General features: G+C 39.5%; 1 protein-coding gene across 3 annotated transcripts in view; it reads left to right on the plus strand.

The window, feature by feature from the left end:
• Positions 1-1,268: 1,268 nt before the first annotated feature.
• The window catches only part of ANKRD10 (ankyrin repeat domain 10), a 49,215-nt gene continuing 27,925 nt past the window's right edge, over positions 1,269-22,558 (plus strand). The window contains exons 1-3 of one of the 3 annotated variants that reach the window (XM_072621965.1): positions 1,269-1,797; positions 11,331-11,483; positions 14,886-14,977. In XM_072621965.1, the coding sequence (XP_072478066.1) occupies positions 1,585-1,797; positions 11,331-11,483; positions 14,886-14,977 (458 nt within the window). In that variant the 5' untranslated portion in view covers positions 1,269-1,584. The other 2 variants (XM_072621966.1, XM_072621967.1) reach the window with 2 other exon arrangements.

The raw sequence follows: 22,558 nt of genomic DNA on the forward strand, positions 1-22,558 counted from the left end.
CAGGTCTGACAGGTGAAGGATCCCCTCCTCCCCCACCTAGTGTCTACACCGTGCGCCTGTCTGGATGTCATGTCGGTTCAGGGCTCAGTGTCTGGCCTATGCCCGGTCTCTGCCAAACTCCTTCCCAGTTTTTGTCCCCGGAGCTGGGGCTCTGGGTTTCTCAGGCACTAGGCTGCGTTTGTGCTCCCTGCTCTAACAGGACCAAAATGCCGAGATGCTTTGGGGGTCCTCAGTCACGGAAGGCATCCTGCGGGGTCCTGCGGGCTTCATCTCTTTCGCCGATCCACTCCAGGACCAGCCTGTTCTGAGGAGCTCTGGGTCCTGGGCCTGTGTTTGCTTCCTCATCTGTAAAAGCAGGGAACTCAGTGAAATGAATAATTCCTTCTTCTGAAGCTCTGCTTCGTCTAGGCAGAAGCGCGCTACTTGAACAACCAAAGGGCACCTTCATGGCTGACTTGATGTACTTTTCTTCAGCAATTCAACGTCATTTTCCCCTTGAAGGCGCATGATGTACTAGGTCCGGGGCCGCTCCTAGGGCTGGAAGGAGCCTTCAAAGGCCTCTGTTCCGTCCGGCCCAGGTCCAGATGGACGGCACTGAGGCCCAGGGAGGTGGCTCGGCCCCGGGCTCTCCCTAGTGGGGCCGGGACAAACCGGGGGATTTACGCCCGCGCGGCCAGGGCCGCCGGGGCCTCCGCGGGGGTTATTTTAACGAGCGGCCTAGCGCCCGCCGGCGCTTCGTGAACACGACACGGAGGAGATAAAGTGCAGTTTGGAAGCCCGGGCGCCACCCAGGTAGCCCGCAAACCTCCTCGGCTGGCGACAAGGTTTCAGGAAAAGCTGGGGCTTTCCGGAAGCCGTTGGGGAAGGGCCAACCAAAACACTAAGCCCGGGAAAGGACGAGCCCAGGAAATCCCCCGGGGGCTTCCCCGGCCGACTCGGCCCCCGGACGCGCCCCCTCCGGGCCTGGGACCGCCGGGGCCAAGGCCGGAACCCTAGCCCACGCGGGCCCGCATCCTCCCCTCCCCCGCCCCCGGCAGCTGGGCCACAGCTGCGGCTCCGGGGCGGGGCGGCTTCCTCAGCCTCCTCCGCCCTCCCGCTCCCTCTATAACCCGCGCTCCTGCGGCCTGCGCCCGCACCGCGGCCCATCCGGAGGGCGGTCGGGGGCTGCGCGCGTGCGTGCCGCGTTCCCCCGGAGGCGGCCAGCGCTCCCGCCCCCCGGCGCTCCCAGCTCCCCCTCCCCCCGGGCTCGGAGGCGGTGCGGCTGCTCTAGGCCCCGCCCCTCGCCCAGGGCCCGCCCCGGCCCCGCTCCCGGCCTCCGCGAGCTGCCGCTCCTCCTCCCGCTCTGAGGTTTCTGGGCTCCGCTCGGCTCCGGGACGCAGCGGCGGCGGCAGCGGCGCTCGCTCGCTCGGCTCGGGTCGCCCCCTTTGTGCTTCGGCGGCGGCGCCGACCCCAACCGCGCCTGCTCAGCCTCCCGCCGCTGCTCTCCCGGGCCTGCGCGGCCGCGATCGATGCCCAGCGGCGGCTCCCGCTGAACCGCATCCCCGCCGCCGCCGCGCCGCCTGCCTTCCCCGTGAGCAGAAGACCATGTCCGCGGCTTCGGGAGCCGGCTCCGCCGTCGAGGCGGGTTTCTCCAGCGAGGAGGTGCTGACGCTCCGCTTCCCGGTGCATCGCGCCTGCCGGGACGGGGACCTGGCGGCCCTCTGCGCCCTCCTCCAGCACACGCCTCGCGCCCACCTGGCCGCGGAGGACTCCTTCTACGGCTGGACGCCCGTGCACTGGGCCGCACACTTCGGGAAGGTAAGCGGGGCGGGCGGCGGCCGGCGGAGCGGCCCGAGGGCTGGCCTGGCGGCCGCGCGTCCCTTCCCGGGCCGAGCGGGCCGTGAGGGGCGGGCGGGGGCGGGGGATATTGCTTTGAGGCGCCATTTTCTACAGTTCTGAGCTTTTTTTTTAAATTGCCCTTGCGTGAGGAGTGATGGGGCCCGAGTTGGAGCTACGGCGCGCGGGCTGATGGAGCCTCCCGGCGCAGGCGCGCACCTCCCCCCCCCCCAGCCCGGGAAGCCCCTGGTGGGAGGGGGCAGTGGCGGTAGCTGGGCCGAGGAGGCGGGCGATGTCGCGCCTTGTCTCGAATGGGAGTCTGGAGCGGATGGACGCTCTGGGGAGGGGGAGGGGATGGCGCCCGCCGGATACCTAAGGATCCGGGGGGAGGGGAGAGCCACTTTCAAACTTGGGGGCGGGCTCCCTTGGAGACCAGCCTTTTGCCCTCTCCTTGACCCTGTTGCGGGGAATGGGGTGACGGTGCGAGTAAGACAGGCTCGCGGGGGCGGGGCCGGTGGCGTGCTCCAACTAATTTCTTTTTGAACTCCTTGGAGGCCCGGAACAAAAGGGACGGGCGGGGGAGGGGAGAGCAGCCTGGTTTTAACGGCTACCCGGGAGGGGGGGGAGCGGCTGGAAGCGGCCGCGGCGCGAGAACGTGCGCGTGGCTTCCGTCACTCAGGCCCTCTGTGCGCGCGCCGGGCTCAGCTACTTAATGGGTCTGGTTTGGTGCAGGCCTTCGGGGAAGGTCTCCGCCGCTAGCCCAGTTAACGGAGGCTCCTCGGGCGGTGGTAGCGGAGCCGGCTCGGCGCTGACGCCCAGCCTTTCTAGTAGTGTGGGTTATTATTGCCCAGTAAATTCTGTGCTAAAGTTTTCCCCCCAGGAAGTAGCCCAAGAAGCTACTTTGGGAGCGCCTGGGGCGATGAAAATAGACCTTTGAGGTGTACTCCTCGTAGTATATACTTTTGTGCCTGGCGCCTGCGCTTCTCTGGAGAAGGCTTTGCCGCGGCCTCGTGTTGACTGTTTATGGCAACAAAGTTGCCATGTGGTGTAATAGACTAGAGTCTGCGGTATGCTCCAGGTACGGCCCCGAACAAGTTGGCATATCTACATAACATTGTAAAGTCATTTACTGGCTTAAGCTTATGGTCTGTTTTTAATATATTAAAACTCCTGTCTAGAACGGTTGTTTATAGTTACCGGGACTAAATCGTAATAAGTATTTGGATAATTACTTAGGATAGTAGTCTCATGTTATTAATGGCACCTACCTTTGTGATGAAATTTTTCCAGTTAATGATAGAAGCCATAATTCAGTTGTGCAATGAATGCAAAACTGTTCTCAGATTTAGAGACGGAGAGGGGACCTTAAGAGCTCATTACTTTTAGGAAAACTTTTGATAAAAGAACTTGAATACATTCCTATTTCGAAAATTTTAATTTAAGGAAAACTTGAAGCTCTCTTGATTTTACCCGTAATGGTGCAGTATAAGACAGGCTTTGAACGAATAAACTCTAATGCTGCTTATACATTCTGATCTAACAGCCATTTATCGTTAATCACAGCAGACTTGATTTTCTCCAGTTAAAGCATGGTGAATGTTATTCTTTTGTGATGTACCCAATTATTGCAGGCGCCAGGTTTAGGATCATAACATTTTTAGTTGGAAGGGACCTTAGAGATCACCTAGGCCCAAAGAGGTTAATTAAGTGACTTTCCCTTGGTCACAGGTAATAAGTAACAAATCCAGTATTTTTTCCATTATACCTGAAGTTCTTAATGATCAGTTAGATAAGATTTGCTGGTATATGTGTGGTAAAGTTTTCTTATAAATCTAGTAGACTAGCAAGAACATTGAATTTGGAATCAGAGACCCTGAGTTAAAAGAAATGTTTCATTTATTTTTCATTCCCAAGGACTAAGGTATTCACGTAATTCAAATTTTCCAGCCAACTAAAACTTAGCTCTCTTAAAAGTGTCACCTTCTTAAAACAATTTTTGAAGAAAAACTCACTCATCTGCCTTTTTTACTAAACAAAATGCTAAACATAACATAACTTACTTGTGTGTGCCTGATTCAGGATCGTTACTTATGAGTACCCTGACTGTTTCTTCCTATCATTATGACCTTGGATATATTTAACCTTTTTAAAAAGAGGGAATTGAAATAGATATTCTACAATGTACCTGCCAATGTTAAGAATGCTATGGTAATATGTACAGAAGCCCTTAGTGTTTGTTTCTTAAACTAGATTGGTGAAAACCCAGATTGTTGTCTTTTTGTAGTTGTATTTTTTATTACTGTATCCTTCTTTTGGTTAGCTGTGGAGCTGATTAAATTCTCTTCATGAATCTAATCTGATATAAATCATTATTAGATGAGTTTTATTATAGCTATTTTCCTCTTCTCAGAAGTCTTTCACTTTTTAATTGGAGACTGATATTATATGTAGGATTCTGGATTCCTAGTACTCTCAAGAGTACGAAGCACTGTTTTTAATTGTAACCTTGGGCAAGTCACTTCATGCTGGGCTGCAGTATATCTGTAAAAATGAGGATGGGGAGTGTGAAGTGGAACAGGTCCCTTTACGTTCTAAAACTCTTTTGAGCTTTACTGTTCAGGCTGACATCTAATTTAGTGGAATATCCAATATGTATATATTTCTGAGGTTTGGTCTGGATCAGTGAATCCCTTCACTGATGGTGATCATTAACCTAACCTCCTGTTACTGTTTACTGATAGTTACCTAGCTAGAGAGAGTCAGTGGCAGCACATGACCCCAGGTGTTTCTGACCTCTGGACTAGCTGAAGTTTTTGCTGCATATTAAATGTAGAAGGGATAGAATTAAGTGTTTTTCTGTTTATATGTTTCCTACTTTAAGCCAACCAGATATTTAATATTCAGCTTTATGAGCAAGAGAAATTATAGGATTCTCTAAGCTTTGCTTTAAAGCTAAGCTCTGAATATAAAAGTGTGAGTATGGGAGTGGTAACATAGACTAGATGATTTCTAAGAGTTCTTAAAGATTATTGATTTTACATAAATTTAGTGTTCAGAATCTCACACCGAGTAGCATAATTAATTTTTATATATTAGTACAAAAGCAAAGAATTTAGACTCAAAACTAGTCAGAGTTGTGATGACTACTTTGCTAAGTGTGAATTATACAGTGATTCTTAAAAAAAATCAAGTTACAACTTTCTGAAACAAATTGTGGTGAAAAGTGATGTGAGTTTGTAACTGAAATGTTTTCTTAGGTGATGAGTAAAGGCAAAACAGAAGATACTTGTTTTAAGTAAATATATAGTATGAAATAGTGTAACCTAGTTTCTTTTCAAGAAGGACTAATATTCCATTATCTCTTTTGTAATGACTTCAGTTATTTTTGTAATGTCTTTGGTTCTTTTTATAATGGCACTATCTTAGTAACTAATTGGCTTATCATTTTTTATGAGGTGAGAGATGATTTGAAGATACCAGAGAGTGTTGAGATTGCAATTAGGAAGGAAGCCAAGTTAGTCTCTTAAGAATGCTATACTGCTGCTTTTTTTCCTCTCCTGCTGCAAGAGGAGCCGGCCGCCACCATGGTGAGTCTTCCTGGGTTCTAGACGCCATCTGTCTGGCATCTGTGCCATCCTTTCACTCTGATCTCAACTCCTCTCTCAGCCCGTCTCCTGGAGGCTTCTTGTCCACTCCGATGTTGAAACTAGCTGGGGAACTGCGCTCCATGAGCAAATGACACGGTAACCATCAGAACCAGGAAGTTCGTGACAAACAGACTTCTTCAGTGTAAACACATGGTAATAGATGTCCTTCATTCTGGAAAGGCCACAGTGCCCAAGACTGAAATTTGAGAAAAACTCGCAAAGATGTACAAGACAACTCCAGACATCATTTTTGTCTTTGGATTCAGAACCCATTTTGGTGGTGGCAAAACAACAGGCTTTGGCATGATTTATGATTCTCTTGACTATGCAAAGAAAAATGAACCAAAGCACAGACTTGCAAGGCATGGCCTGTATGGGAAGAAAAAGACATCAAGAAAGCAGCGAAAGGAACGCAAGAACAGAATGAAGAAAGTCAGGGGTACTGCAAAGGCGAATGTCAGTGCTGGCAAACAGAAGGAATAGTGCCTTTTGCACTACGGATGTTGTTTATCTGTGAAGATAATTTTTCGTCAGAGCATAAATAAACTGTAAAAACTTCAGAAAAAAAAAGGAATGCTATACTGCCTTGTCGAACCCCTGTGGGCATAGATCACTGGAGATGTGCTACAGCAACTCCTGGCAGAGCACAATGAACAGTTTTCAAGAATGTTTAAAGTTTTTGTAGGGCCACTTGTGAAAACTATATTGATGTTTTTTAATAACATGTTTATAAGAGGCCAAGTGGAATATCGAATAGATAGAGCTAGTGCCTCAGTGAGAGACCTACCTGGGCAAGTCAGATAACATTTTGATGTCTCATAACTCTGAAGATTGAAAATGACTGAGCAGGTGTTGATCTTCATCAATAGAGAAAGCTCCTTTCTAGGAGTTTCCAATGCCATTGAAATTGTTAGTCATCCAAAAAAAGTGTCCACTGTGGCTTACCATAGGCGTTCTGACTTCTAGTATTACCTTTAAAGCAGTCTAATAATGTTATAAACAACGTCTGCCTGTCTCAGTGGAAAGAATCCCATGCTGACAAAAGTGCTGCTCCTGGAAGACTACGTGTTTGTCACACAGTGGCGGGGGAGGGGGGCAGAGTGAACCAAAAATTAGTGTATATGTCAAGATCACTGTCCTAGGATAACTGTAGCAAGAGACCAAGTAAGTTGATTTCAGTCAGATTTTTTTTATGATTGCATCATATGTGGAATGTTTCTCATTGGCAGAGCAACTTTTCAAAGTTCATTTTTGCTTTTTTTTATTTTAAAATGACTTTAAAATTTTATTTTAAAATTTTTTATTTTAAAATGATTTTTTGTCATTATGGATTAAAAAAGTGATAAAAACTGTCTTCACAACAAAACCGAGGTAACAGTACTGCAAATCATACAAGAAGTATTCTTCTTACTCATAATTTACTGCTTCCCAGGGTATTTAAAGCATGAACACATTCTATTACTTATGGATTATGTAAGATTTTGAACAGCATATAGAAAAGCATTGCTCTCTAGGTATTAAATAAAAGCTGAAATGTGTAAAATATCCATATATTTGTTCATTTAATGATGAAAAATACACTTTAAAACAAATGTAACCTGTTATGTATGCATCATGTATTAATTTTTCAGATTGGTGATCACTGGTACTTTATAAGAAATTCTTTACATTCAGTGACTCAATATTTTAAGCAGCTAAAATTTTTTTTTTAAACTTTATCTATGCTTGTAAGTATCTGAAAAGTTCTTTTCAGAATTGGCCTTTATAATCCTCTGAAATTTTTTAAAGGTGCTTTTCAAATACTATGTATTTGATATTGTAAAGGGGGCAGCTAGGTGGTGCAGTGGATGAAATGCCAGGCCTGGGGTCAGGAAGACTCAAATTCAGGAGTTCAAATTTAATTTCAGGCACTTATTAGCTGTGTGACCCTGGGCAAGTCATTTATTAACCCTGTTTGCTTTAATTCCTTATCTGTAAAATGATCTGGAGAAGGAAATGGCAAACTATTGTAGTGTCTTTGCCAAGAAAACTCCAAATGGAGTCATAAAGAGTGACACACAACTGAAATGACTGAACAACAAAAATATTGTGAAACTATAAACAAAAGATATAAAATTGGAAAATAATTTTATGAAGAAAAACAGTATATACCATTAAAACTTAGTATTCAATTTTTGTACTTAACATATTGTATAAGCTAACGCTTTTAGGCATGGTGGAAACCTCATCAAGAAATGTCGTCTTGTTACATTCAGACATGTCTGGCTCTTTATGACCCTGTGGACATACTGACTGGGTTTTCTTGGCAAAGATAGTGGAGTAGTTTGCCATTTCCTTCTCCACTGGATTAAGGCAAACAGAGGTTAATTGAATTGCACCATAGCTCATAGCTATACCTAACTCTGCTGTCCATAGGAGTAAGTCTTTGGTGCTTGTATTAATAACAGGCAACTTCTGTGGAACTTAAATGGCGAGAATCCAGGAGACAAACGTTGACTTATGCTTTTATTCTTAGAGACAGTTCTTGAAGGCTTTCCCTTTTTCTCATTTGTTGTATATATTAAGTTGTGATCTGTTCTTACCGTACAGTAGTACATTAGCTATATCCCTCCTATGGAAGAGCTGGAATATTTTCCTATGATTTCATTTGACTGATATAAAAACCTGTGGTTTTTATTTACCCCCCCCCTCCCCCCCAATTGTTAACTGTGGCAGTTAGCCTTTTAAGCATGCAAAATATCATTTCCTCATTTCTGCCTCTTGCCCTCTCTGGCTCCCTTTATGTCACAGCTAAAATTCCACCTTCTACAAGAAGCCTTTTCCAGTTCTTAATGTTAGTCCCTGTATTATAAGACTAAATGGTCTTCTATTCATTATCTCCAATTTATCCTCAATATAGTTTTCATGTTTGTGTGTTTTCTCCCGCCTTACCCTAACATACTGTGAACTCCTTGAGCATTCTCAGCTCCCCCTCACCCCATGCTTAGATTAGTGCCTGGCACTTAGTAGGTGCTAAATAATGCTTGCTGACTCAGTTCATTTCTTGGGCCAGGTATGTTCTCTTGGCAGGAAGACCTGCTTAGAGTCCTCCTTGAGACTGCGCAATGTGATATAGGCTATATGCACGTACAGTCATTAAATACATTTCCACATTAGTCATTTTGTGAAAGAAGAATCAGAACAAGTGGAAAACCACAAGAAAGAAAAAACAAAAAAAGAAAATAGCATGCTTTGATCTACATTCAGACTCCGTGGTTCTCTCTCTGGGTGTGGATAGCGTTTTTCATCAGGAGTCTTTTGGAATTGACTTGGATGTTGCATGGCTGAGAAGAGCTAAGTCCATCAAGGTCGGCAGTGTTGCTGTTAGTGTGTATAATTGTTCTCCTGGTTCTCCTTCACTCTCAGTTCATACAAGTCTTTCCAGGTTTTTCTGAAACCTGCCTGCTCATAATATTTCTTGTGGAACAATAGTACTCCATTACATTCATATACCACAACTTGTTCAGCCATTCCCAATTAACTGATGGGCATCCCCTCAGTTTCCAATTCTTGGCCACCACAAAAAGAACTGCTGTAAATATTTTTGTGTATGTGGGTCCTTTTCCCATTTTTATTATCTCTTTGGTTTATAGACCTAGTAGTGGTTTTTCTGGATCAAAGGATATGCATAGAGATAGCCTTTTCCTAAGGGGAACAGGAGGGGAAAGTGATACCACTTTCTGAATATCTGAATCACACAACACTAGCTAGAGGCTTTAATCCAACCATGTTTTCCTTTTAGCCATTCCCTGCATATAGATTTTAACTAGATGCTATGTAACCATACACTATATAAAAAAAGAGGATTCTCTTCCTGTAAAGAGTAAATTAAGCCAATAATTCCCTCTTCACAGAAAGAGGATAAGACTGTTCAGTATTCCTAGGAAGCTAGTGACTGGCGCTGAGCAGATGATAAAGGAGAATTCATAACCTTTGAGATAATATATAAAACTGTTAATTCAGAAATACTAATAGTGGTATTTTACATTCAAAAGTCCAAGTTTCTTTTTTAAAAAAGGAACTCGTGTCATGTCAAAATTTGTGTAAAGCTTGTATATGCCATTTAACAGAGGGTGGCTTCTAACCACCACTACTTCCATGCAAAGTTTTTCTTTAAAAAAATCAATTAGATTGGTGGAGAGTGAAGTGAAGAAAACCAGGAAAAAATTGTACGTAGTAACAGCAATACTATGCAGTGATCAACTGCAAATGACTTAGCTAGTCTCAGCAGTACAGTGTTCCAGGACAATGCCAAAGAATTCGTGATAAAAAAAATGATATTCACCACCAGAGATGGAACTGATGGAATTGAATGCAGATCAAAGCACATTTTTTAGTGTGTGTGTGTGTGTGTGTATTTTCCTTTAGGTCTACGTCTTTCACAACATGACTAATATGAACACTTATAACCGATATCAGATTGCTTACCATCTCTGGGAGGAAGGGCGAGGTGAGAGGGGGAGGGAGAAAATCTGGAACTCAAAGACTTCTTTTAAATGAGTGTTAAAAATTGTCTTTAGATGTAATTTTTAGGGAAAAGAAAATATTTTGTTAAGATTTAAGTTAAAATCATTGTCCTGTACTATGTGCAAGCACTGGGTACAGTTATTAATATTTATATAAGAGGTTATCCCTGAATCTGGTTGGTGTTATGTTACACATGCATAAATAGCTATCATGCAAGGTAATTCAAGATGTCACATCCATAATTAGTACCTACCAATCTCCCAACAAAGTCCTTTGTAAATTGTAAAGCATTTTGTGATGTGAGTTACCACCAAGTGAAGTTAGGGGAAAATAGGAAAGTTTTCATGATCATGATTGAAACAGTTGAAGTGAGCTTTAAGATGATAGGTTTCACCATGTAAGGTAGAAAGAAGAAAGGCAGTTTAGAAATAGGAAATACTATGAGCAAAGGCATAAGGCAGAGATGGGAGGATGAGAAATAACCCAATTGAGGTGAATGTAGAACGTGATTGTCAGTGATATCAAAATTCTGACATTTTGAGTGGTGAGCCTAGATAATTGAGAGCCTTGAGTGCTGGTAAAAAGGATTTGAACTTTTTATTGTAAACAGTAGGTAGGGAGTCATACAAGAGTGACTTGAGCAGATCTATGCCTGAGGAAGGTTAGTCTGTTGAAGGGCGATTTGTAGTGAGGAAGCAACTGGAAGACCAGTTGGAATGCTAGTGTAGTCCAGATGGTAAGGAAGGCTGCATCTGGGACTGGGTGGTTCCAGTGAGAAAAGTCTGAAAGAGACATACATATGTCCAAGCGATATTGAGGAGAGTAAGAATAAAATGCACAAGACTTTACAACTCTGTGTGGGAGATTTTACAAGTAGGGTGGTACCACTTGAAAATAGTGGTCAGTTAGAAAGTTAAACAAGACTTTCAGGAAATGAAATCTGAATTTGGGATATATTGTGGCAGCAGAGGAAGATGATCTTCTGTAGGCTGTTTAGAGCTTGAGAAGGAGCTCAGAGTTAGAGATACATAGATTAGAGGGGTTTCAGTGCAGAGATTATAGTTGAAGCCTTGGGAGTATATACAGAAAATTTCTAATTTAAGAGTGTACCAGTTAGAATGGAGTGGGATATGAACAGGGTGCTAGACTGAGGGGAAATTTACCCTTCTTTAGAGATGACCATTTGTGAAGGATGTCGTACAGGGGGTTGTTGCTCCAGAACAGGTTAGACCAATGATCTTTGAGATTTCTTCCGAGTAGAATGGGACTCATCGGTAATTTGGGGCAAATGTTTACAGGTATATTTAATAGTACAATTAACGTAAGTGTTTTCTCCCTTTTTCCCCACTGCTTTTCTTTAAGTTGGAGTGCTTAATACAGTTGGTGAGAGCTGGAGCTACTCCGAATATCTGTACAACACGATTTGCCCAAACACCTGCCCATAGTGCTGCTTTTGGAGGACATCCTGAGTGCCTGATCTGGTTGATCCAAGCTGGAGCCAACATTAACAAACAGGTATTGAACATGACTTAACTAATTTTTTTTCTTTTCAGTTATGACCAATTTGCACTCTGGTGTTTAAAAATGATATTCTAACCAGAGTTTGAGTTTTATTCAGAATGCTAACTGGGATTTATTTTAATTGAATTATTTTGGATGAGTGCCATTCATGAATCTATTTGTAAATACAAATACAGATTAGGAAATGGCACGTCTAAGAAACAAGTACTATAAGTTAACATAACCAGATTTACAAAAGAGTATGGAAGAAAATTGGGAATATTCTGTGGCTCATTTAAAAACTGGAGAAGATAAAATGACCAGTGTGTGTGTGTGTGTGTGTGTGTGTGTGTGTGTGTGTGTGTGTGTGTGTGTGTGTGTGTGTGTGTGTGTGTGTGTTATAAATACATACATGCATATCACAAAGACTTGGGTCCTTACTCTTAAGGGCTTTCTTTCATCAAGATAGAAAATAAAAACTTTTGTACCTGTCCAATCCCTACTGTTTGTCTTTTTTTTTTTTTTTGTCATTTAATGTTTAATATTCTTTAAAGCTAATTGAGAAGAAGATATGAAGAGGAAGAATGTTTGCAGAAAAGTAAATGGAGTTATATTCAAGCTAGTGGTTTAAAAGTTTATATCTTGAACTTATTTCTGAGTAGGAAGAAAAACTGTCCTATTTCTGGAGAAATTTAATCCCTGGTTTGACTCTAGTGTTAGCGCTAGTATTTGCCAAGTGGAGGGAATAAGCAGTCTGTCACTTAGTGCAACTGGCTGGCACTCCTCACTAATCTGCTTTCCTTTTTCCTTCCTTCTCCCTTTGTACTTCATTGTTATTTCTTCCTTATTCTCCCCTTTTTCCTTTCTACCTATATTTAGGAAAAGCGTACAAATGTGCCCTCCCCCCAGATGACTCTGGGCAGACTGGAATTGTGAAAAGCAATGTACATCATTTTTTCCCCAGATAAATTGTATATCACTTGAATTTCTGTAAATAAAATTACTTAGATATATGTCATAGCTAGTTAGATAAATGACAGAATTTCCATGGTAGGATGTAAGCCTCCACTTAAAATGCGCTTTAGAATCCATGGAGCCTATCTTCTTTTTCCCCTTATTCCGCCCTTCCAGCAGTGTCTCTGCTTCTTATTCTCCCCGTACTCCAGTTTGTCCTCTCTTGCTTCTCTCATTGCTCCTTCCTTCTCCAAAAGTGAATGCAGGATCTCATCAGGCATGGCTGTTCCATTGCAGGTCCAAATCCGTTCCTGTCCTTCCTCTGTGATTCTGCTGTGTAGTCATTCATAAACTCCCCATAGGATCTGTCAGTGTATAGAGACCTTGTAGGTCTGCTTACATTCCATGAGGGCTGGTGCAGCTACTTTTTGTGGGTAGGTCATTGTTGGAAATTAGCTGCTGCTGCTTTGACCCAGGGTGTGTATCTTCATTATTACCCTTGGAGTCATTTGAGACTTTGATTCTTCACAGATACTGGGATTCAAGATTTGAAGCCACATAATAATGTCAGTCTCTTTTCAGATGACTTCATGCTTCTCATCAAGCTGTAGAAGATTACTAAGCTTCCTTAGTGAGATGCATGGTTATTTAAAAAATTAGCAATCCATCCAAAAAACCCCAAAGTTAATGACAAGTGCTCAGCACCCCCTCCTTTTGCATGTAACTTGTATTTACTTATCTGTGGATGTGTTGAATCTTTTCAGTAGACTGTAAGCACCTTCATGAAAGGCTTGATTGCCCCACTTTTGTGGTCGCAACACCTAGCATAATCCCTAAGAGTTAATCAACAAGTGTTTACTAAGTGCTTATGATGTTCTGGGCTCTGGGGATGTACAGAAAAAGCAAAACAGCCCTGTCTCCAAGAAGTGCACATTCTATTGGAGGGAGAAAATGTACATGATGTAGAGAGGACAGATGGAAGGTTTTAGAAGACAAAGTGCGGTGACAGCTACTAGGATCAAGAAGGGTCTCTTTCACAAGGTTGCATTTAAGCTGAATTTTGAAGGAAGTCCGGGCACTTGTCAGGTGAGAGAATCCCCTGCCAGGGGGACAGCCATTGCCAAGGCACAAGAGGTAACAGGGGGTGTTGGATGTGAGGAACAGCAGGGGGGGCTGGACTGTAGAAGGCAGGAGAGGTGGGGGCTAGACCAAAGGGCTTCAGAATGCCACAACAAAAGGAAAGCAAAAAATACACTTTTTGATAAATGCTTGTCAATTTGTTTTTGATTTTTAAAAGAACCAAAGTTTTTTGTTTTTAATTTCTTTGTTGATTCAGTTGTATTTTTCTTTTGTGGGTTAGTTGCACTTAATCGCTATACCGCAACAAACAACCTCATGCCTGTGCTGTATACTTCCTTGTCTCTTTGAAGATGGTGTATATGGCAGTCTTTTGCTGCTAATGTAGCCCCAGTCTTCATTAAGGATTCAGTTTTCCATTATTGGCATATATGTAGAGTGAATAAATATTGAGAAGTAAAATTCTGTCAGAGAAGGTTTAGAAAGGGTTTTAGTTAGGCATTTGAAGTTGTTAATGCTAAAATCTTGAATATTTTTGGAGTAAGATTGGTTCCTTCTTCTTGGTTTCTGAGGTAGAAAGGCATATTTTTCTTTCTCCATTACATATTTTGGCTTCAGGTTTTTTAACCCAGAGAATTGAGGACTGTGAGAGGGCATTGGCAATTAGAGTAGATGTCCATATTTTAAAGCAGAAACATGATAATTCTAGTTGCCATACAGTAAGTATTTCAGGAGATAATTAACTCACAGAGAGAGGCAGCATGGGACAGTGGTGAGGGAGTTCACCTGGGAGTGACAGATTGTGACCTTGTGACCATGGGCAAGTCACTTAACTGGTCCGCTCTAAATACCTCTCCATTGACTTTATGTTTCAGAGACGGTTCTGACTTGCCTTGTGGAGGCAATTTCCTTATCTGGAGTTCTCTATTGTAGTGCAATCATAGGTGTAGTCCCTGTCCCCTATTTTACTCAAGTTCGTCACAAAAAGCTTCTTCAGAGATTTTGTTTTAGCACATTTTTTTTCCTTATCTGTTACCTGTTTTAAAGAAACTATGGACATTTATACAGTTACTGTTTCTTTCACACTACTGGTGACTCAAATCTTTTTTTTTCGAGGACTATTGACATCTGATAAAATGGGCATTTGGAATTTTTTGTTGTCTTAATTTTTAGAAAGGTTGCTCCTGGGTTCATTTTTCTTCCTTTTTAAAAGATATTTAGAGTAGATGAAGTTTGTATTCCAGCAAAAAGATCCTGTTCTTTCTTTCTCAGACTTACATTTTTGTCTTCTTTAAAATTTGGCTAACAGTATTCTCATTGTGAAAGTCCACTGTTTGTTAGATCAGTATAAGGAATAGTTACTTAAAGTGTTATCTTTATTTGCAGGATTGTGAGGGTGAAACTCCTATTCATAAAGCTGCACGTTCTGGTAGTATGGATTCTATAAGTGCTCTTGTGGCTAATGGAGCTCAGATCGAGTAAGTGCGTTTTATGTTTTTTAACTGTGAAGCGGAACATACTTCAGAGCAGAGTTTATTGAAAGAACACTAGAATACTATGTTTAAAGTTTTCTTTTTTTAAGTTAGATTAATTAATTTTTTTTTACCAATTAACCTCTGACACAGAAGAAGCAAAATTTTCTGTTAAAAATTTTGACTTTGTTTTAACTTCACATACAATTCTGTGGTGAGAGGCAGTGTAGTGCAGTGGAAAATATACTAGATTATAGAGTCCTTAGTTCTGCATGACATGCAGCCTTGCCTCAGCTTTCTTCATCTGTAAGATGAAAAGGCTAGATCTAAGGCCTTTCCATCTCCAAATTTCTAGATTCTAAGTCACATAACCTCTCTTATCTATGTCCTCATCTTATGAAATGAGGATGATTTCTACCTTATGCTTTAGAAAAAGGCTATTGTGAGAGTTTTAATTTTTTTCCCCAGCTACTTAGAGGAGCTGTGTGGACATGTATTTTTACATATATATATATAAACACACTCATAAAACTTAACTGGGGTATTGACACAGTGGTACCATTATGATTTTAAATTTCAACACAAGACCTTATAGGTCTTGGTAGAGAAATTTTGATACTTTAGTGAATCTTAAAATACACTGAGAGCATATGATTTGTACACAAGTACTACTAGGTAACTGCATTTGTTGTGTATTTTAGGTGTTGTATTTGCATTGTATTAATTTTTTAGAAAGTTAATTTTTTTTTAATTAAAATTTTGTACTTCTGCAATTTACAGCATTAACAATGGATACAGCTGTCAACCTTAGTCAAATGTGAGCTATATAGCTTATAATAACCACAATAACTGTATTGGCTTTTCTTTATTATAATTTTCTGAATTAGTTAAAAATGGTTTTTGTAAAGTAAATTTCAAACTTTCCTAATTGGAGACATGAAAATTTGGCCTTTGAGTGAAATAAGTTACATATATGCAACTTCGTTTAACCCTTTGGTTTCCATTTACTGTTGGCTATGCCTCAGTTATAAAGATCTACCTTAAAGTCAATTTTGCTTTGGATGTTGTCAGGAAAGCAAAACTGCATAGTCTAATATGGTTTATGTTCTAATACTAAGATGATATATATGTATGGGATTTTCTTTGATTTAACACTGTTTTACAAAAGCAGGCTATTGAAATGAACTTGGGAATCACAGAAACTTTATTAATTTGTTGTACTGAAATTTGACTTGCAGTTATCTGCTGCATAGAATGGCTACATTGAAAGAAAACGTAATTATTAACAATATCTATGTAATTTTTTTTCCTGAGGCAATACGTTTCCATGAAATCCATTTTTTTAAAATGTCCCCTTTAAAAACAACCATTTAAAAGGGGTTATTTAAAGCCATAGTTCTTAAAAGTTACCTTTTATCAGGAATATCTAAGTTTAAATACAAAAATAATTTATAGAAATCAGCATTTCTGTACTTATTTAATATAATCTCTTCTATTGAAATTATTTTTTATAAAACCGTTCTGATGCCTTTAGCTTTTATTGGAATATTTTCATTCTGTAGCTTTTGGCGTCTCATATTTTAATAGATAATTTAATCATTTGAACCAGTAACAACATTATTTTTTTATTTTCAACAAATATTTATTTTTGTCTATAGATTATTTGCAGTTTTGTCCTTGATTCCAAGATTCTCAGGTGTTTCTTTCCCTTCATTATCAGCATAGTTTGATGGGACGTGGCTTCAGCTGCTAATTTGTGTGTTTTCCTTCTCACTATGAAACCTTCACTATAGTGATTTCCTTGATTAAACTTTTTTAAAAATGAGAAGTATTTAATCCAAATGAGAAACTATCCCAAAATGATTTTTTTCTATAAAAGTTTTATGACATGATGATATTTCTGGGTTTTTAATTCTGCATAGTTCCTTGGAATAAAACTTTGAAATTCCCAAATGATTCTTAAAAATATTTTTATCAATAAGTTAATTAGGAAATTATTTATTGATTTTCATTCCACAAATTTTTGCTTTTTTGTGGTTTTATCTCCCAAACATAGCATACTGAAACTCCTATAATATTTGCTGTAAGTCTACTATTTATATATAATGCTGCTTAAATATATGCAGATTAAAATGGGCAATTCAGTTAAATTTTAAAAGCTTTAGAATAGAATGGATTAACTTGGAAGCCTTTATTTAGCTGTCTTATATTTCCATACATACTGGGCTAAATTATATTTACTCTTTTTCCTTTATTAATATTTAGGGAAGTGTTTTAGGTCTTGTTTGTACATGGAAAAAGTAAGTTTCTTTCGTATTTATTTCATTCCAATTTTGCTTTCTTGTAAATATCCAAGACCTTAAAATTCTGTGCTTTATTGGTTGTCATCAGGTAGATTCCCCTAAGGGCAAGCAGGAAACTTGTGAATAGAATGTTGCTATCTAACTTGCCTGTTAATGTAGGTTGCAACTATAAGGTAACGCATATCAGCTGCCGTGTATCGTATTAAATTTTCTAGCACCACACGTGAGTATGTTCATTGGACTTTATTATTTTTGTATTTGCTTGTTCATTGTAACCTTTGGTGCCATGTTTTCTTTTTCCTTTGAGATAAACCTTCTTCAGGCCTGAAAATGGGCTTATCATAGATACCTTAAATTTATCTGTACAATTTGGCATAAGGAGTTTTCCTCCCTGGGAATTGCCTATATCAAATAAAACACAGAATCACCCCCTTCCTTCCTACCTCCCGGAATATTAGAATGTAACATTTTTTCCTTATAAATTTAGAAATTGAGAATAAATTCAGAATTTGATAATATGATGATTCTGTTTGTACACTTTAAGTTAGACCTCTGCCAGAAATTATCATTTAGGTTTTATGTTTTTTAGTGCTTAGCATTGATATTTGTTTGATTGTGTGTGTAGGGTTACTTCCAGCTTTCTAACACAGCTGCCATTTAAATATTACTTGTTTTACAGACTGTATCCTGTAATAGAGAGACTGACAAAGTCAAAGCATCTTTTTCCTTTGTTCTCTGATCTTTTTCATAAGTTTCCTTCTAAATAACCAACCTCTGGTAATGGAGAGGAAAAAGTTAATAATTTTTGATTATTGGTAGTTTTAATGAAGTACAAGTGTATCTTGATTATCTTTTCTTTTCTCTTCTTCAGGAGGAAACAGTAACCCTACTTGCTCTGTCTGCTGTTTTAGTTTTCTGAATAGAAATGAAATAGGATACAGTTGAACTTATAGGATGTTTACTCATGCATCGTGGCTAGCCTTGCCCATCATAAAGAGTAAAATGCTCAGAATGAGCCATGAGACACATTTTATCCCATCTGAGTCTTGTGAATTACATGTTTGGTGGCTTTGGCCAAGCCATCAAGTACTCCAGTTATAGTGGAGACAGCTAAACTTTGATTGCATAAAGCTAAAATGTATTTTCTTGACACTTGCAGGTGATTGGTTTGGTGCTAAATATTAATGGAATGCATGCATAAACCATTTTGCAAAACAAATACTTTAGAATTATTTTTTCCAGGTGACATGATACAGGTAGAATCCTAGTAAAACAAACTTTAGTGAACTGTGAGAGTTAACTGTTTTAGAAGTTGATTCAAACTTTACTTAAAATAAGTGGACTTTTGGTGAAGTTGGGGAATACAGTGTTTTAACATGATTTGAGAGACCTGTGTTGTAGCACAAAAATCTTGCCCTCTGCATTCGGGTCTTATAAAATGCTATATTGAAAATTTTTTTGACACAATCTGTTCCAAATTTGTATCTCATACTTGCAAATAAAGCAGCTATCATTTAAAGCAAGAATACAAATTATGTCAGCTTCATTTCTCTTCTTCTGCTTGTTTTTTGATTTTCCAGACATTCATTATCTATAGGAAAGTTCACATGGAGTTAAGGAAACAAGCATTTAAGATATTTTATCATTTTAAAAATGTTCCATGTGTTATAAAAAATTGTAGTCTTCACCTTAAGAGACAACACTTTATAACTTCAGATGTATGGGATTTCATTAGATTGGCTGTTTTAAAAAAAAATTACTAATTAACATAGGTATGCCCTATAACAGAAAGGAAAGATTTGAAATTTAACAATTTTTCTATCTGGTGTTAACAAATTACTGTTTCGATTTGGTTCTACCCAAATGGGCTGGGTAATAAAAAATTTTAGATGGCCTACATTATCTAAAAGTTTGAGTACATGGGGTATCACACGCAGCTCATTTGTAAAACAGTCATCTGCTTTACTAGATTTTTCTTCATTATTTTAAATTCTTAACTCTTCAGTGATTGACCTTGGTGGTTTTGAATAAAAGTAATAGCTTTTGTCACAGAACTAAAGAAGCCTGTGCTCCTTTAGAGTCAGTATTTTAGTGATTGGGTTAATTTTTATCTAATACGCAAAGTTCTTGAAGTTTTTGCAGTGATTACTCAGTTAAATTATGTGTTCCTTCAGATTTCTTTTTGGGGGGAGGTGTTACTATTTATCCAGAGCTATGCAAAGGACAATCCTTTATAGAGATTATTGAACCAGTTAGTTGAATCTTCTATTTTTCCTTATTCCTTACAACAAAAATCTAATGTCAACCATTGTTTTCCATTTCTTTGTTTCAGTCTCTATGAAGGAAGTGGTCCTTCTCTTTACAATAAGGCCAACCCCTGTATTTATGTCCTTGGTCCCTTTCACCAGATCTCCAGCATCTTAACTCTTCAGTCTTTTATACCCATCTTCATTGTTTCTTTGTGCTTTAGGTTGCATGAAACTTGAGTTTCAATTCTGCTTAGCAGCTTTGTGACCTGGGCAAGTCATTTTTCTTGTCTGAGCCTCTGTGGTGAAATAGTTCTATACCAGTAGCACATAGCTCAGGGAAGTGTTTGGAGGACCAATTGAGATAATGATTGGAAAGTGCATTTAGAATTTGAAAGCACTACATAGGTGCTACTGTTGTTGGAAATAATAATAAAAGTAGTATCATCAGTGCTGCCTAAAAGCATGTCCAAGGGCTTCCAAAATCATGTGGAGGAAAATTAAACACATTTCACTGAATCTTGCTGTCCCCTCAAGCTGTGGTCCTGTAACCCATGTGTTTTTAACTGATAAACTCTTCGCGCTCTCTGGGCTTGTGCTTCCAGCCCTACTATCCAACTGAAACTGTTCTCTTGATCATTACCGATAATCTCTTAACTGTGACATCTGGGGCCTTCAGTCTTTGTTTTCCTTGACTTCTCAGATTTTGATACTGTTGACCAGCTTCTTGTATGTTCTCTCCTCTGTTGGCCTGTACGACACTGCTGTCTGCCTGCCTATTTAACTATTCCTTTTCCATCTCTTGCCCTCTCTTCTGTTCTTTTAGTACTGTTATTGCTCCCAGGAGTTCAAGTAGAATTTCTCTGCAAATAGTTCCTCAAGTTGTATTAACAGTACATTATGCATATACACACATGTATAAGTTTATATCTATATACATACAAAACCTTAATCTCTTCGCTGAACTCCAGTGATGGCATATCTAGCTACATGCTGGTCATTTTTACTTCTACTTTGTGTTATAGCATCTCACATTTATTTTGTCTACAATCTGTCTTCTCCCCTATCAACTCTTCCTTAACCTAACCCATCCTTATTTCTGTTGAAGGAACCATCCAGTCACTCAGGTTTGCAACCTCAAAACTATGACTCTTGGCTTTCCTGCTCCCTCCCTCCTTTCTCAGGTGTGGTCAGTTGCCAGTTTTTGTTGATTCAGCCTCTGCAGTATCTCTTGTATCTGTCCCCATTTCTGCTCCCATAGCCACCCTTGTAGTTCATCTCTATACTAGATGGTTGTGGTAACCTACTCAATGTTCTGCCTCCTTACAGTCTTCCTTCTCTCTAATCCAACTTCCACATAACTGTCTGGCTGTGTGACCTACACAAGAACATTTAATAGCCTTTAAAAAGGAATTAGAAATTCTGCTTGGCATTTGAAATCTTTATTCTGACCTCCCTTTCTAGAGTTACACACCATCTCTGTGTCTGAATTGTATCGTATCTTCATCTCCACCTGTAGAATCTCTAACTTCCTTTAGAGCTCAACTAAGACACTACATTATACAAGAAGCTTTTTTCCTACCTGTCCCTCTTCATCTCCAGTTTCATGTTCTGTTTTTCAGGTTTCTTGTATTTATATTTCCTGCCCCATGTCTCCCAGTACAATGTAAAGTTCCTTGAAAGTTTGGAGACTGGTATATTTTTGTCTGCGTATCCCTGTACTTGGCCAGATTCTTAAACATAGTAGATGCTTAGATAATATTTGTCTAATTGAACCTGATTGTAATTGTGATTATTTCTAACTTTTCTTCTTTTTAATTCCTTTAGTTGTGATTTCCAGGTGCTTTCAAAATTTTATTAGCTATCAGTGTGAAGGCATGCATGTTAAGGAATTATTTATTTAGGAGTGAAGATAGAATCTGTATTTACATGCAGGTTGTGAGAAAAGGAAGATCTATTCTTAATAGTTCAATCTAGACATTTGACTTGAGGTGGAGGTTTTTCGCCATAATTATCTGGAATCATATGCATGCTTCACTTTGACTGATAAACATTTTTATAAGTCTTGATTCTAAATGAAGCCCATATAACGTAGGTACAGATATTTTCTCTTGGGATTAAAAACTCTGAATTACAAAATAGAAAATGCTACTTTATACCTGTCACCGCTGAAATGATCAATCTAATTGTTCTTTTAATTAAGCAAAATTTTAGTAACTACCAAGGCATACAATGTTGGTAGACAGGGCTTCTGCACTAATGGAATAACAAATCCTTCAAGTTATTTTAATGTAAGCAAACCAAATTTGACTTCAAGTATCTGCATTACAAGATCAACTTCAGTTATCTCAAACTTGAAATGAAAACTTGGCATCAAGCGTCTTTTAGGTAGAAACTTTGTAAATGTTTAGTTTCTTCTTATAAACTGTTACCTACAGAACATGTATGTAAGAAATTCTTCATATCTATTTCAAAATTTTTATTTGGATACCAAAGGGTTAAAAATATATATTTAATATACATGTACTTTTCAAATTATTTTACTGAAAAAATTGACTAGTATGCTAATGTTTGTCTCTGTACATATAGACATAATGTTTTGATCTTTTTTTTAATGATTCCATGTATTTGCTTATTTTTGTCTAGGAATAGTTACTAATGTATTTGAGATACAGCAAACCAAATTATAAAGTTACCAGAATCGTGAGTTGACTAATGGTTTTTAGTCCATACTGTTAAATTTTATCGGAATATTGACAGATTTAAATTGGCTTCATGCTACAAAAAAAAATAACGGTATAAGAAGGCAGTGTCCTGTCACAGTATCTCATGGTTAAGGTGGTCACATGACAATGGCTTAAACGCAGTGAATAATGTGCTCCTGCACCTTATGTATGTATATGTATTTTTTAATCTAAATGTTGCCTGCAAATATGTGATCCCTTATGATATAAGTTTCCTGTTTTATGAACCCTTGCCCGTTTTAAATCAAAGAGAAGATTCTGAAACTGTAAAAACTACACATGTCAATGTTTTAC

Source organism: Notamacropus eugenii, chromosome 6 (assembly GCF_028372415.1).
Source record: "Notamacropus eugenii isolate mMacEug1 chromosome 6, mMacEug1.pri_v2, whole genome shotgun sequence".
NCBI classification, from domain to species: Eukaryota; Metazoa; Chordata; class Mammalia; order Diprotodontia; family Macropodidae; genus Notamacropus; species Notamacropus eugenii.